This window comes from Oryzias melastigma, linkage group LG2 (genome assembly GCF_002922805.2).
Source record: "Oryzias melastigma strain HK-1 linkage group LG2, ASM292280v2, whole genome shotgun sequence".
Taxonomy (NCBI): Eukaryota; Metazoa; Chordata; class Actinopteri; order Beloniformes; family Adrianichthyidae; genus Oryzias; species Oryzias melastigma.
The window spans coordinates 17,799,336-17,815,871 of record NC_050513.1 but is presented as its reverse complement, the minus strand read 5'-3'; the positions used below and the strand labels follow the sequence as shown (position 1 = coordinate 17,815,871).

Sequence of the window (16,536 nt, the reverse complement as noted above, 5' to 3'; positions counted from 1 at the left end):
ATGGCCTAAAGGCCTAATGTTATCTTGTGCTTATTTTTAACTTTTTTAATTTTTAAGAATTTTATTTTATTGAAAGTTATTTAAGGTTTAAGTTGATTTATTCTGGAATAATATTCCTGACTTTTTATTATTCATATTTATGTTAAAAAGTTACGGTTTTAAAGTTTTAAAACTGGCATTCTGTTAGCTTTTAGGACTATTTTGGCGTTTACTAAGACGTTTTTGGCTAATTTGAAGTTTCTCTAATATTTCAGCTACATGCTAGCTGTTTTGGCTAAGCTACGTTTTTTTTCTTTTTAGTTTCTTAGGCCATTTTGGAGTTTAGGTAATATTTTAGGCTACATGGTAGCTTTTTTGGCTAATTTCAGCTTTTTTTTATTTGTTTGTTTTTAGAATATTTTGGAGTTTAGCGATAATTTAAGCTACATGCTAGCTGTTTTGGCTACCCAATTTTTTTGTTTGCATTTTCGGCTAATCTGCCATTTAGCTAACATTTTTGCTGGCTATCATCATCAACTTCAGTGTTTTTAGTTATCAATTTCAGCATCTTCGGCGGCCAAATTCAGCTTACAGCATTCATGCTAGCATTACCACAGGTAATGCTACATGTCTAGTTCATAATTATGTTAAAAAGTTATGGTTTTAAAGTTTTAAAAATGTCGTTTTTGAGTGTTCAGTAAATGTTTATCCAGTTCGCCCCGTACCTAAGGTGTGTTTTGGATTTAGGCCCTTGTGTGATTGAGTTTAACACCCCTGCTGTAGAGGGTCCTCTTTTGTGTTTGTTTGGGGATTTCATTGGTAGTTTCCATAGGAATCAACATTCTGGAACCTTGCAATGTACTTAAATAACTTTATGTTTGAGTTTCCAGTAGATGAAAACAGGCTCTAAGATGGATGCTTGGTCTCTGCTCCACATCTGGACAGCAGAGGAACAAAACACCGATCAATAATCATTAAGGGCAGGCCCTCTCCATCTGGAGATGCTAATGCACGTGCTACCACCCTGCGCTGAGGCCTGGATTTAGGCTTCCCAGCATGTCAACACCATTCCACACAGACTTCCTCTCAAACAAACAGCCAGCCGCCGATCCTTCCAGAGAAGTGCTTCAGTTTCAGCGTGAAGTCCTTAGCTTCCCCACGTGATGCTGTTTGGAGCAGGGCGACGTCATTACCTGCCTGTGCAGATGTGGGTCTGGATTGGGTTTGGGGAAGCCCGGCTCGGTCACGAGGCTCCTCTCTGACACGTGCTGGAGCAGCAGCTGAACGAAGTTAAAGGTCTAGGTCGTTAAATGTTTCGGATCCAGTCGTCAGGGCTTTTTCTGATGAATAAAATGTTCTTGCCTTCATATTTTTTGCCTTAAAATGTTTTTCTTTTCAGTTTTCTTGCAGTGTGTCAACCTTCAGAGTGAACGCCAGCTACTCCAGATCTGCCTCCAAAGAAAGCGAAAGTTTCTACGCCGGACTGAAGGTACTAGACCTCCAATGAAGACCACGGTCTTTCAAAGTTATACAGGTTGTTTGTAGGAAAAAAAACACCTTGTGCGGCTAAATTAAACAATTTTCTGTCTTACGTCTGTCAGTTTTCTCCAGATTCTCTCCACATCGCAGAGAACAGTAAGGAGCACGAGGTGACCGTCACCAGCACCGTTCCCATCCCCTGTTCTCACCTGGACTTTGGTCACAGATGTGGACTCCCCTTGTCTTTAAGTGTTCAAGACCCAGGTAAGCTCCCACTGATGAGAAAGAAAACAAGTTTATACTCCTGGAACTATTGTAAGCACCATGTTTGGCATTTTTAAAGTGTAAAAATAGAGTTTAGCAAACTGTAGCATTTTCCCCCTGAGATAAACAACATATTTTGATTCTGATTATCCTTGCTAACTTCTTTAGCGTTATCATGTTGGCGGGCTTTCTTGTGGTGATGTCCGTTCTGCCGGCGGGGATGTTAATCTACTGCCATGTTGAAACCCACAGACAGTCTTGGACATATGGTCTCAAATGTGGTGCTGTCCGCCTGCCAGGTGGAGATTCAGCCTCAAACCTGCCGCGACGGCAGCTGTGGCAGGGCAAGGTTCTTTGTCACTGCCGTCACTGACTTTACTCGGGACGGGAACCGCCCCAGCCTGATCAGCGCCCTGCCCGGACCCGGTGCACCCCGACTCTGGAGGAGCTACGTCCCCACATCCCTTAAAGTGAGTTAGCCCTCACACTTCGTCTTCATGAGTTCTGAAGTGGCGTTTGGATTGTTGCCCTCTACGAGTGGTTGATCGTGTCCATGCAAGCATGAGAATTGCGCCTTTGAAGATCCACTGCAGAGGAGAATTCCCAAATGGGTTTAATGAAAGCAGCAAAGCCTGAGGTCAGGGTGTGCGGCCTTTGTTAACATCCATGAACGCGAGCCTGCCCTCTCCCTTCAGGTCAGGGTCCAAGACATTCCCACTTCCATGTGCCACTCTTTGACAGACCCACATGTTATTTCACTTGACGGCAGGTAATAAAATGGCTTCTTAGACTCCTTAAAGTTTAATTTGATTTATGACATTTAGATGGCTCGTCCCATCTGAACAAGTTTGTTCTGTGCAGGAGTTACGAGAACCACCAGACGGGAACCTTCGTCCTCTACCGAAGCCTGGCGAGACAATTCGAGGTGCACTCTCGGCAGTGGGACTGTGGCAGTCGACACTACTCTGTTGCTTGCAACTGTGGCGTGGTGGCAAAGGAAGGGAACGACGTAGCCACCATCGATATGTGCAACGGCCAGCTGCAGGAAACCCGGCCGCAGATTACTCTGAGGAACCTCAATAAGGAGGGTTGTCGGGTTAGAGTGCTCGAATCTCAGCAAGGGAAGAAGGTCACCGTAGGTATCCGAACACCGCGTGCCTGTATTCTAGCCAGTAGGGCCAAGTGGGCCCTACATGGTTTAAAAGTGGGCAGAAATGGGTTCGTCCGCAGTTTCCGTGGTGGCCCCATCTGTGTTTGCCCACATCGGCTTAAGTGGGTACTCAGTGGGTAGGCTAGCTATGCTGTCCAGCCACCTGGTGGTCAGCGAATTCCCTAGCTCGCTACAGTAGAGTTTGCTAGCTCAACACAGCAGAGTTTCCTAGATTCAATACAGCGTCGCTTGCTAGCTCGATACAGTGGAGCTCGCTAGCTTAATACAGTAGTGCTTGCTAGCTAAATACAGAAGAGTTCGCTAGCCCAGTAGAGCAGCGATTGGTATCTCTATACAGCCGAGCATGCTAGCTCGATACAGTGGAGCTCACTAGCTTGCTGTGGAGAAGCTCACTAGCATGCTACAGTATATCTCACTAGCCTGCTACAGTGGATCTCACTAGCATGCTACAGTATATCTCACTAGCATGCTACAGCGGTGCTTGCTAGCTCAATACAGCGGAGCTCGCTAGCCCAATAGAGCAGCACTTGCAATCTCTATACAGCTTCGCTTGCTAGCTTGATACAATGGAGCTTGCTAGCTCAATACAGCGGAGCTCGCTAGCTTGCTGTTGAGGAGCTTGTTAGCATGCTACAGTGGATCTCACTAGCATGCTACTGTGGGGCTTGCTAGCTAGCTACAGCGGAGCTCGCTAGCTTGCTACAGAAGAGCTTGTTAGCATACTACAGCAGAGGTTGCTAGCACACTACAGAGGAGCTTGCTAGCACATTAGCTGTCCACTGGGTAACTGGTTAGTGTAGCGAACTAACCCACTCAGTCTCTACTTAATTCTGTATGGGCAAACACAGATGGGGCCACCACAGAAACTGTGGAAAAACCCAATTGGGGTCAAATTTTCTGGCCACTTTTAAGCATATGGAGCCCCCTGGACCTCGCTGGCTGTGACTGTTTCCAACGTAAAATGATTGTTTTGCCAATCTGTCCCTCTCTTCTTGCAGCTTGTCTTTCCGTCTGGGGCATTGGTCAGGGCCGACGTCCATGACTGGGGTTTGAGTCTCTCTGTCCGAGCGCCCAGCGCCGACTTTGGCAAAACTCAAGGTCTTTGTGGAACCTTTGACCAGAATGGAAACAATGATTTCCAGGGCGCCAATGGCACCATCTACGGCCCTGAAGACCTGCATCGGTTTATAGAAGACTGGAGGTCAGCTTTTAGGAACAGAATTCCTTTGTTAGGGATACAAATATAACTGTAGCTTCCCAAACAAGAATTGTAATTTGCTCTCATTGTCTTTCTGTTAGGATAGCTCCTGGCGAGAGTTTATTTGACAAAACTCCTCCTGGGGCAATCCAAGAGTTTAGGAGACCTTTCTGTCAGTGCCGTAGAGACCACGGTGTCTCTCAACATGCCAGCAGGGAGACGACCAATCCCCGCTCTGCTTGTGCCGCCTTCGATAATGTGGATTACACATCCGTGTTTCCCTCTTTAGACACAACGGTGGAATACATTAAGAGTCCAGAGAAAGACGAAAACATTCTGACAATGTCTGCCTTCGGTCTTCGTCCGGAACACCTCTGGCTGCACGGCCAGAACAACCAAGACGATAACAGGGATTTGGAACTAGCTGGTGAGCTCAGGGAGGATCTCCTGCTTTCTGTTGACAGACCGAAGCGACTGGATTCTCTTGATTTCCGTCCCGTGTTCGAGGCTCAGAGCCTCACTCAAGTTGATCTCGAGAGCTTTGCTTACTTTTTCCCTGAGGACCACCAGGTGGAACCTCGGCCCCTTGTGCAATCCCGGTGGCCCACGCCGAGCGGCATGACCTCGTCCAAAGCCCTAGAGCTGTGTCAGACGGCTTTGGCCAACTCCACAGTTGGCTCAGTGTGCAAAGAACTCCTGGGACGGCATCTGGATGAAGCGGTAACTCTCTGCATGATGGACCTGCAGCTCAAAGATGACCTGAGTTGGGAGGGCGCCCTACAGCCGTACTTGGAGAACGAATGTGAGAGGCGGTTGTTCGAAAACCGCACCTACAGGTCTATGGACTTGATGAACTCCCTCGGTGCTCCTGCGGAAGTAATGATGGCCCTGCGGTGCCCGGACTTTTGCAATGGAAACGGGGAGTGCACGGAATGGGGGTGCAAGTGTTACCCCAGCTACAGCCATCATGACTGCAGCCTGGCCATCAGTAAGTACCTCTGAATGACTTTGCAAACCCTAACTTCTAGGGGTGTTGCTACGGAGACAAACTGGGATTATCTGAAATTTAAACGTACTTCAAATGTATGTCTAAATGTTTTTTGCCCTTAAGATCAGCCGATCGAGTTAACCGATTTGGAGAACGGTGGACTATGTGACTTCAGAGTCTTCGACTGCCGGAGCATTCGAGTCTTTGGCCTCGGCTTTATCAATTCCCCTGACCTGAGTTGCTACGTTACACGACTGAAGGTGAGAAAAGGTGACATCACAAATGAGACCAACAAAAGAGCCTTAAATGTTTAACTTTTTTCCCCTCTAAATGCCTTTGACAGTACCTGAACAACGTTTGGCTCCCAGGAGAAAAACAGAGGACCAAAGCTACCTTCCTCAGTTCTAATGCGGTGGACTGCGCTGTTCCATCGCTGAGCAACACCGCTGTCAGCACTGAAGAGCTGATGGACGATAAACCTTACGCGCGCTGGGATATTAAGGCAAGCTGGATATCTCACACTGAACCCCAAACATATATTTTAGGACACATTCCTGACTTCTTTTGTGTCTCAGGTGTCAAATGATGGCTCCCAGTTTAGCCAAACGAAGGTTCTGACCATCTACGATGGCGTCTGCCAGATCTGTGACCCATCTCGCTCAGGACTCTGTAAGTTAAAGGTAACTTACATTTGTAGGAAAGCTGTTCTTTCCTGTCTTTAGTGGCTAACATTTTAGCTAAATATCGTCTATATGTTCACCAGAAGATTTTTGGGATCCTGTTTGTATATTGAATTAAGAAAACTGCCTCTGAAGAGCAATCTGCTCCAGATTGCATTTGCAGCACATCTCTAATCATTTTAGTGTTGAATAAGCAATAAAATGCTCCAAACTAAAGGCGTATGGTAAGGTTTTCCCCTTTATTGGTCACAATAATACAAGACAAATCAGCACACCTCTGCTCAGGCGCCACTCAAGAAAACAGTCGATCCAAGCCAACTACTTAATCTCCTAAACATCCCGGACAAGAAATGGGAATCAAAAACCCACTTTCCATTTGAGATCCCAGTCGACCATTTTTTCTGAAAGATCCTGGACAAGCCCCCAAAATGGTAATCAAAAAGCAATTTTCCATTTGTGATCCCAGCCGACCACTTAATTTCCTGAAAGATCCCGGACAAGCCCCCACAAAACATGGGAGTCAAAAACCTACTTTCCATTTGAGATCCCAGTCGACCATTTTTCTGAAAGATCCTGGACAAGCCCCCAAAATGGTAATCAAAAAACAATTTTCCATTTGTGATTCTAGCCGACCACTTAATTTCCTGAAAGATCCCGGACAAACCCCTGCATAACACGGGAGTCAAAAACCTACTTTCCATTTGTGATCCCAGCTCACTACTTAATCTCCTAAAGATCCCGGACAAACCCCTGCATAACATGGGAATCAAAAACCAATTTTCCATTTGAGATCCCAGCCAACCATTTTTCCTGAAAGATCCTGGACAAGCCCCCAACATGGGAATCAAAAACCTACCTTTTATTTGAGAAAGTTCACCAACACCAGGAAACATGGAATGTTGTATTTTGCTGTAATTGGAGGTCGGTTTCAGAGTGGAGACATTTTTTCCTGTGTTGAAAAGTCAGATTTCACACTGAAAGTAAACATTTTTCGTTTTTATTTTTCTTTTCATGACAACTATGAGGAGAGATTTTAAATAATAACAAAATGAGTCATTTTGATTTTAAAAGAGCTTTTTTTTCAGAGGACTGATGAAAGGGGCGGAGCAAATGACAGTCATTTTGCCTGTCCCAAATTAGGCTTTAATACAAGTTAATGGGTGACTTCAGATATTACTCGTCTAGTGTGTATATTTGTATTAAAAATACAGCTTGTCATTAATATACCTTCATAACTGCGTGCTAAAGGAGTAATTGAAAAACACATCTTCTAGAGCAAAAACTACAAAGGGAAGTAAATTGACTCTTCTGCTGACGGTGGACACCAACAGCTGATTTCCTGCTCTTTCTTTGCTTCTGTCGAGCAGGAAGGGACTTGCAGCATCGACGGAATGTGCTTCGCAGCCGGAGAAGCCAACCCCAGCAGCCCCTGCCTCCTCTGTGACCCCAACTCGTCCAAGTTCACCTGGTCTCTAAACCACGGTACGAGCGATTTACGCTCGGTCTGCACATCACAGGGCGCGAGGTTTCTACTCGGTGCTGCGAGTGGCTGCTAGCTCACATTAGCAGATCAAAGGAGCTTTCCAAGCATGCCCTGACCCGCCGCCCAACCACTCCTGGAGAGGAGTGGGGGGGTCACATGATTGATTTCCACAGAAGCACCAACTGACAATCAAGATGGAAGTGCTGCAGTAAATGGGCTTAACTCCTAATTGGCCTCAGTAACTGAATTTAAATCAATCACTTTTGGGGGAAAAGGGTCAGGGTGCAATCCGACGACGAGTTCCTCTTCTAGTTTTTCTATTTTTAGTTTTTGCTCTGGATCAAACTCACACTTTTGTCTTCTTTTTGCATCAAAGTACAGCAGCGTACAAAGTGGGGGCTCAAGTTCCTGTAAACTAAGAAACAAGTGCAAAAACTAAAAGAGCTTTTGATGCAATTGGATAACTGTCAAAATAAAATGTATTAATACAGACAAAGTTGTGCACAAAGAATTACTCAAAGAAAATATGTATTCAAAACAAAGAAAATGTGTATTTTAAACAAAGAGTCGTATTTAAAACAAGAAAAAGTCATACTAAAAACACAGAAAAGTCGTACTTTAAACAAAGTCTAGTATTTAAAATAAACTCGAACAAAAAAAACAGAAGTCAAATTCAGATCAAAGAAAGTTATACCCAAAACAAATAGTAGTATTTGAAACAAAGTTTAAGAAAGTCTAAAACGAAGAAGTGTCAAATTCAAAGCATACATGTGAAACATAAAATTAATGTTGTTATATATATGTATGTGTGTTTTCACGCTTTCACGCTGATTTGTTTTTCCTTTTCCGGTTTGTCACAAAAACTCCAATAACTGAAGACGCTTGTATGAAATGTTTGCATCCGAAGGAGTTGCTGCGCTGCTGAGGTGTATCTCCACACAGAAGAGCCCTTCTGCACTCTGGAGAGGAGTGAAGAGGGATCTCTCTTTCCCCCGCATGGAGAAATGGCATCAGTTCAGAGAGAAAGTTCACCTCTTACCGCTTGTTTGTGTCCAGTACATGAAGCAAACGTTTGTTTTAAAGAAGCTAGCGCAGTGATCCAGATCTTCTGGGATATGTAACCGGTACTTGTTTTTTAGGTGTGCATTATCACTGTGGATTATCACTCTCTAATGCACACCCAGCAGCCAATCAGAATTGAGTATTCACTCAGATTTTGACATTCTCATATATTGTTTTCTGTCTGTTTTCAGTCAACCAGCCGCCATCCTTCCACAGACCGCAGGCCAGCTTGAGGACATTCGCCGGAGAGAATTTCGTCTTCCAGTTTGCGGCGTCCGACCCTGAAGGCTCGGAGCTTCTCTTCCAGCTCCAGGAAGGCCCAAAGGGGGCGGTGCTCTCCCCCGCCGGCCTCCTGATCTGGAGGGTGCCGCTGCTCGAGGAGGGCTTCGGAACGAGACGCTCGATTCGCTTCACGCTGTCGGACGAGTGTAACGCCCAGAGCAGCTTCACCGTAGAGGTACTGGTGAAAGTAGAGAAGGTCTACTGAAGGCGTATCGAGCTGTATTTTTTCTCCGGTGTGACAGATCGAGGTGGTGCCTTGTGGTTGTCTGAACGGGGGCACGTGCGTGACGGACGTCAACTTTCCTGCCGGCAGCGGCAAATATCTGTGCGTGTGTCCGGAGGGGAGGAACGGCGTTCTCTGCGGTGGAGATGAATGCTCGTCAGCGCCGTGTGGTGCTGGCAGATGCGTTTCCAACGGCAACGGCGGGTACCAGTGCTTCTGTCCTGCAGGACTGCGCGGTAAGACATAAGGTCTGTAAATCCGTTATCGTTGAACCGGCTGCAGTTCACGCTACGACTGTCGGGCAGGTTCGACTTGTTTGGAGGACGTCAACGAGTGTGAGAGGAAACCTTGTTTCCCAGGAGTCCAGTGCTTCAACAGCTTTGGTTCCTACAGCTGCGGTTCGTGTCCCAAAGGCATGCTGGGAAATGGGACGACTTGTAACGGTAAGATGAAACAAATTCAGAAAAATCTGGTGGAATCATGAAAAAAAAAGTTATGTCGAGGAAAGACCATTGACTGTACATGAGAATTACTGACCCCTCCTCCGTGGCGTTCCAAGCAGGAAGTACTCGCTGACTCCAAGAAGCCAAAATCCCATAGACTTCAATAGAGAAACAAACAGCTGTTAAACAGTCATTCTATTTGTTAGAATAACCACTCTTGATCTGCTACCTTTTTTTAACATGTTTTTGCTAATATTAATGGTAGTTATTAAAATGATAAACTGACCAATCACATGCCTCAGTAAATGCAGGTGGTCTCAAGTCTAATCCTAAAAACATTTTAATGGCAGATTCTGTTTAGTTTGCTTTCAAGCGGTTTGAATGGGGTCTATTAACAGCTCTGGCTCCTACAGCTGTGGTTTGTGTCACAAATGCATGCTGGGTAATGGGGCAGTCTATTGAACTTTTGTTAAGCTAAAAATCCTATTTATGTCTTTTGTCCAAATGGATCGATCTAGTGAGTGGGGTTGGAAACTGTGAAGACTTTTATCATGCCAATATTCTTACCACACACGGTTTTTTGTGGTAAACTTTGGAAAAAAACTCGCTCATTGATGGATGGATGATAGATGGATTATTGATAGATCACAGATGGATAGATGACAGATCATTGATGGAAAGATGATAGATCATAGATGGATGGATGATAGATCATTGATGGACAATTGATAGATCATAGATGGATAGATGATATATTGTAGATGGACAATTGATAGATAATAGATGGATAATTGATAGATCATAGATGGATAATTGATAGATCATAGATGGATAATTGATAGATCATAGATGGATAATTGATAGATCATAGATGGATAGATGACAGATCATTGATGGACAATTGATAGATCATAGATGGATAATTGATAGATCATAGATGGACAGATGATATATCGTAGATGGATAGATGATAGATCATAGATGGACAATTGATAGATCATAGATGGATAATTGATGGATAGTTTGCTTTCTGGCTTCTAACTATCTGTGTAACATCTTTAAGATAACAAAAGTCAGAGTTGATTGAATAAAAAATACTGACAACTAAGACGAGTCCAATCGTGTTTTTAGAAGAAACAAGACAAATTGTAATTGACTGAAACCCTGTGGGAAGTTTAGATTTTAGGCCGGTTGGAAGTTCATTAGAGTTGTCAAGTATACAAATAAAGCTTTTTGTTCTGTTATGACTCGCTACTTCAACACATGTGCACATTTTTGTTTATCTGTCAGAACAATCCCGGTAGGAGTTTCCTTCTGTTTGTCATCTCTTGCCATTTCTTAACTGTGTTCTGAGAAAGGCTTCATGTTCTTACTGCTGTCTCCAGATGTGGAGATGATGTTAGTTTGTCCAGAGAGTCGGAGAATTCCAAAATCTGGACCCAATAAGAGACTGAAAGTTATTGAACCCTGCTGTTCTCCAAAGTCATGAAACCGTTCAGCTCTAAAGATTTAAAAGAAAAAAAAAGCAAATTTTGGGATCATTTTATACCCTGAAGATGTTTGATGTTTGATTTTATGTATGAAACCACAAAAAATGTATTTTTGTCAGTAATTGTGAACAGTAGCATCAACTCACAACAACAAATGAGTTCTGTAAGGCTCGGTCTCAGAGGGGCTCTCTGGAGGGATTGGATAGTTGTGACTGATTTAAACCAAATGTCAGGAAGGGGCTGCCATCCTTATTGTTGGCCTACAATTCAGTTTTGTCGCTCTTGTGTAGATGTGTTGATAAAAAAGGGAAACTTCAAGTGTTGTCAAATCTTCAACCAAGCAAGAGTGTGTCTTGTAAGCAGAACTGTCCAACGATAAAGGTCGTTAGGTCATTTCTACAAAGCAACAGACTCAAGAAGTCCTTTATGTTTGGCCTAAAAAGTAGACTTGACAATTTTGGCCTATCAAGGGGGTCTTGTTGGATACAGAAATAGGAGTTGCAATAAAAACACAAGTCAGGAACTTTTTAGGCCAACTTAAAGTCCAGATGGATGCCAAAAAGAAACCCAGCAATTTCTTGTAACAATCTAGACTTTACAAAACATATAAAAAGGTGGCTAATACAAAACTTTACGAGAGACACTGAGACTTGTTGGGTGTTTCCTTAGTAGAGTGTAAAAACAGCCTCTGCTTGGAAGTATTGTTGAAAGAGAAGTTAGGATTTCCATTTCCTTCCTTGCAGCAGTCTATGGAGCAACCACCGTCTCGTCAAGACCTGCTCCTCGCACGAGTGTTTACAAGTCCAACATTCAGCTGAAGACCCCCAGAAGGACGGACGCTTTCCAGAAAATTTCATTTGACGCTTCCACGACCGCTGAGGCTAAAGAGCAAAAGCTACCGGCAACAAGGGACTCAAAGGCCGAGTTCACCTCTTTACTAGAGAGGTCTCCGGGAATCAACTCAGGCCTTAAGATCGCCACAAACAATGTGGCGTCTGGTCAGCAGAAACCCAACAGTGCAGTTGAAAGCGTTTCCGTGGTAACGTCGGGAAGTGGCGGAAAAGCAGCAGGTAAGTCCGACACTCGTAGGTTAACCATTTACCGCTAGAGGTTCAGCTCCAGCGTTGACACTCTTTGGACAACCGTAACTCTTCAACCGTTACCAAATTCCAGACTTGAACTGTTAAACACTTCATAGTAGTGAATTTCTTACGCAATCAACGTAGATCAGCTGATTCTTTCAGGAAGAATAGCAGCTTTTGGCACAAAGTCAATATCCGGTTGGCTTTCTCCACATCAGTATCAGTGGATTGTACAGGATCAGTTGATTGAGTAAATGGTCCAAGAGTTACAGAATGTTAAAGAGCGTTTGTTATTTAGTGGTTTAGCTGTCGAAATCTCCAGAGTTAAGCCATGTTAACAATTATTGCGATTCTTGTGTCAGTGGCGTCCAGTTTTAAAGTCAATGTACAAATGCGCTCAGATCTCCTGCAGAGCCTTTTGAACATTGGCTGTTTGCCGTTTTTGGCATCACATCAATCCCAGAATTCAAATTGCAGTCCAACCATATTTTTTCTTTTGCAAAATTGTTTTGATTTTTAAATATGATTGTGCAGGTTTTTTTGACAAAATCAAAAAGCCTTAGCAATTTTTTAAGCATATTTTATCGATAAATAACTCTGACTTGGCTCGGAGAAACCCTGGCCCCTTCCCCTCCCCTTTTGCTCTGTTTGCACACTCACTCTCGAGCTTATAGCCTCAAGCTAGCATTAGCGGCGCAAAAATAATGGTGAGTAATATCGGATCAATATGGCTGTACAGTTTTGGACCAGAGGCCAACTCGGACAAGGAAAAGAAATGCGTGGAAGGGGTTGGAAAGAGACTGTGGTACGCCCAGTCAGCAGTCGCATCATTAGTCCCAGCTTTTTCTAGCATTCGGTTTTCTAATCCAACACAATTTGAATTAAGGAAAAGACAAAAATGTAGTTTTAATTGTAAATTATTTGATATATGTCCTCAATTATAGGAAAAATTCTACAATAAAATGTTAAAAATACAAAAAAAGATGATATTCATTAGAGTGTGTCTTTACAAAATTATGAACTTTGACACAGAAGACTCTTACCGACAACCAATCACGGAGTCAGCTTTGGTATACTTTATATGAGACATAAAGTCAATGCTCTCATTTAGCAATTACACTAAAAACTTTTTACAGTAGCTCCTCCCACATGTGTCCGGAGCGTCAAGTAGCTAATTTGACGTGCGTTGAAAGAGAGGTGTCCAATGGCAATTTGATGCACAAATGGGGGTCACTATTTAAATATTCCCTTACTTGCTTACATAATTGGAGTCAAATGCTCTAAGGAACTTTCTGGATGGTAAATTTCAATGAAAGAAATAAATGTTAATTTACTCACTAGTCTGATTACTGGTCTGCAGATAAAAAAATAAAACTTGTTAGAAAAACAAGTGATATAAAATTTGACTACAGACATAGGCAGGTCAGAATTGCTCCACAAGCTGATCACAAACCGAGCCGTTCTACATGGAACATCAGATCTGACCACACAACCGCATTGTCTTCCAGGATCCCCCCTGGCTAAGGCCGTCAACATGTCGGCCACATGCGCCAGCCGGCCCTGCTTCCCTGGAGTCCAGTGCATCAACCGCAGGCCGCCGCACGTCGGCTACGTCTGCGGACGCTGCCCACCTGGACTGTACGGCAATGGGCGCGTCTGCATGAAGACCCCCAAAGAAGGTTAGGACTTCCTTTCCACATTTCCTTATTTACTCCAGTCAATGCTGAAATGTCTTTGGTCGGTGTGATTGGTCTGAGATGAGATTTGTTGAGATGACTATAAATGAAATGTATGTCGGTCCAGTAAGACTTTTGATTCAGTCTATTTTCAATTTTCTAAAGAAATTATCTGTTGTTTGTGCTTCTTATTATCAGAAAGACTGCAATTTATGGCAGTAGACAAAACATGATAGTAGTATGACGCTCACTGAATGCAGAAACCACATGGCCAAAGGGTCTTACTTGAGTCATCTTTTTTGGCAACATTTTCAATGGACCAACAAAGACATTTTCTTCTATTCCATAAATCTAGAAAACTATGTTCCATCTTTTTTTTATCAATTATATCTCCAATTGTATGTATGCTTTCTCCGGGAGTATTGCTGTTTTCCCACAAACACAAGTGGCGGGTTCGGGGCGCCCATATGAGGTTATTGCTCAAGTATCCATACATCTGTCGAAAAAGAAATTGTACCCATAGATACTTTAACTCTTCAAAGTTAAAAATTTTTGCCGCATGTCAAATTTTTTTACGTTCCATGCCATCGCGTCACCAAGTAGCACCTCTCGCCACACCTGTACACTGACCTAGCATCAAAACTGAAAGTTTGAAGTTAGATTTGTTGCAGAAGTCTTATCTGTCCTTTAAAAAAAAAGTTTTGTACTATAAGGATTTTGTATCCGTAGAAAAGAAATCGTAAGATTTTGTACTGGCCTGGTGAAAAGTCCTTCTGACGGTGTTAGGTGGGAATCATCTTGAAGAAACTGAGAGACTTTTGTGTCTTCCCTCAGCATCAAGTCGTCTCCTTCAGCAGCAAACCTTAGTCAAACCCAGTCGATCCCCTTACAGAGGCAGTAGTCAAGTGTCCAAGCTCCACCTACCTAGCCTCCCAACAAGACGCAGCTACAAGCACCTGTCCTCACCTGTAACCAGAGAGAATCCACGACATGTGGAAGCGGCATCGCAAAGAGGAGCTGGGACAGGACGGAGAGAGGCAGTTACTATTCCTAAAGATAATCCAAGGACATCTACCAGGGTCTACAATTCCAGATCAGTCACCATCGAGAACACAAGATCTAGAACCAGTACTCATACAAAGGTGGACTCTGAGGTGAGTTGATAGTTGAGTGACTGAAATTTGCATCCATAGACTTGAGCAGCACTTTGATCCTTCTCTGTGGTGTCTACTAGTCAAAAGGAACACCAGCTGGAGCCAAAGTTTATGAGATGACTCCATCCAGACAAGTTTATCCAATTGCAAAGCCCCAACAGAACCCAAAACCCCGGCTCAACTACCAAGTCACCACCCGCGCCAAACCATGGACCCCGCCCAAACCAGCTGTACCTCTCACTGCCGCCCTCACAGCTCTGTCCTATTCTCTGTCTGAGTCCGACTTCTCCGCCGACGGAGAAGATTCGGAGTCCAGATCAGAGGATACGAGAGTACAGAGGACAGAACTGATGCTAACAACTCAACGGGAAACCGTGGACAACTCCCCGCCACTACAAACCAGCTCCATCAGGGAAGGGGTCAGGAGCGGCACTTCAGCTTATAAACTGCCAGTGAGCTGTTCGGAGAGGCCGTGCTTTCCTGGTGTCCAGTGCCAATCGTCCATGGAGGGAGGCTTCCGGTGTGGGAGATGTCCTGTAGGATATACTGGTGATGGACGGAAGTGTCAAGGTAGTACTCATCTGTGAACTGGGGAGCAGCCACCAGTAGGGCGGTGTGTCCTACTTTTGAACCCGGTGGATGTCCACAAAAATCTAAACAAGTTCTTGTTCTCAAGCTCTTTGCAGGCACGCGTGTGGAAGGAACATGCAATGTGCTGCACCCAACACATGTCGTTGCAAACCGGGATACACAGGGCCAAACTGTCAGTTCGGTAAGAGACGGACTCTAGATACAAACAATGCCTCCATCTTTGGATCAACATTTGCTTTCCTAATTTTCCCTTTTTTTAAACGGATTTATAAAGCGATCTGTGCTCCAGAGTGCATGAACGGCGGTGTTTGCATCGCTCCAGATGTGTGTCAGTGCCCCAGAGGTTTCCAGGGGGAAACTTGCCAGGAAGGTATAGTTGATCCGCGCAAATCTCCCAAAAATAGAGACGACTTGTTCGGACAGTTTAAGGCTAAGATGGGAACTTTACATACATTTATGAAATATGATCATTTTAGCATGTTTAGTTGGTACAATTGAAATGTGTTTCTGAAGCTCTGTGCAGGTTACCATGTGAAAATGGAGGTAGCTGTGTGGGAATCCAGACCTGCTCCTGTCCGTATGGCTTTGTTGGTTCTCGCTGTGAAACAAGTGAGTTTAAAAATGGATCGTTGGTTCTTACTGAGTTTTTTCTTTAGTGTATTTGTTGCAGTTTTTTTTTTTAACCAGAGATTAGGTTCAAAAAGTATTATCCAAATTTCCATGGAATACTGAATTCCAGAAAGATATTGGTGGAAACCACCCCTCCAAGATCTTTTTGGGTTTTTTTTTTTCACAAAAAAACCTAAAGTTGCAACAATTTTTCAGGAAAAATTCCAATGTATTTTTCTTTTAACTTAAGCACACATTTTAGTGATTGTTTTCAGTCCCTCCCAGTTTACAAAGGAAAATTATATGAAACCCTATAGGAAATGGACAGGTTTTATGGGAAAATCCTAATCAAACTGTGTTTTATTAAGAAATAAATCAACTTTATTGACTTATCGATGAAAGAGCTCCATAAAATAAACACAATTATATACTATCAGCATCCTTAGTACATTTTACACAAAAAAACATTATATTCACACATGTGGTCAAATGACAGACATGGTAAATTCACACTTGTGGTAAATTTACACAAGGGATCAATTCACGCACATGTTAACTGGTAAACATGGTAATAATGAACTGTTTGTTCTATAGCAGGGGTCTCAAACTCAATTCAGCCGGGGGCCGCTGGAGGCGGAGTGTGGGTGAGGCTGGGCCGCATCAGGATTTTCACAAGAAAATC

General features: G+C 43.7%; 1 protein-coding gene across 1 annotated transcript in view; it reads left to right on the top strand.

Annotated features, from left to right (window-relative positions):
• Nucleotides 1-16,536, top strand: part of si:ch211-246m6.5 (von Willebrand factor D and EGF domain-containing protein) — a 29,591-nt gene that overhangs the window by 9,725 nt on the left and 3,330 nt on the right. The window contains exons 6-26 of the mRNA XM_036214438.1: nucleotides 1,379-1,468; nucleotides 1,581-1,722; nucleotides 1,975-2,192; nucleotides 2,418-2,491; nucleotides 2,584-2,857; nucleotides 3,892-4,094; nucleotides 4,193-5,079; nucleotides 5,203-5,339; nucleotides 5,423-5,581; nucleotides 5,655-5,759; nucleotides 7,127-7,241; nucleotides 8,496-8,761; nucleotides 8,829-9,045; nucleotides 9,115-9,252; nucleotides 11,486-11,812; nucleotides 13,333-13,503; nucleotides 14,335-14,654; nucleotides 14,735-15,224; nucleotides 15,331-15,426; nucleotides 15,520-15,615; nucleotides 15,759-15,854. Coding sequence (XP_036070331.1) covers nucleotides 1,379-1,468; nucleotides 1,581-1,722; nucleotides 1,975-2,192; nucleotides 2,418-2,491; nucleotides 2,584-2,857; nucleotides 3,892-4,094; nucleotides 4,193-5,079; nucleotides 5,203-5,339; nucleotides 5,423-5,581; nucleotides 5,655-5,759; nucleotides 7,127-7,241; nucleotides 8,496-8,761; nucleotides 8,829-9,045; nucleotides 9,115-9,252; nucleotides 11,486-11,812; nucleotides 13,333-13,503; nucleotides 14,335-14,654; nucleotides 14,735-15,224; nucleotides 15,331-15,426; nucleotides 15,520-15,615; nucleotides 15,759-15,854 — 4,621 coding nt within the window. The remainder of the gene's footprint in view (nucleotides 1-1,378; nucleotides 1,469-1,580; nucleotides 1,723-1,974; nucleotides 2,193-2,417; nucleotides 2,492-2,583; nucleotides 2,858-3,891; nucleotides 4,095-4,192; nucleotides 5,080-5,202; nucleotides 5,340-5,422; nucleotides 5,582-5,654; nucleotides 5,760-7,126; nucleotides 7,242-8,495; nucleotides 8,762-8,828; nucleotides 9,046-9,114; nucleotides 9,253-11,485; nucleotides 11,813-13,332; nucleotides 13,504-14,334; nucleotides 14,655-14,734; nucleotides 15,225-15,330; nucleotides 15,427-15,519; nucleotides 15,616-15,758; nucleotides 15,855-16,536) is intronic.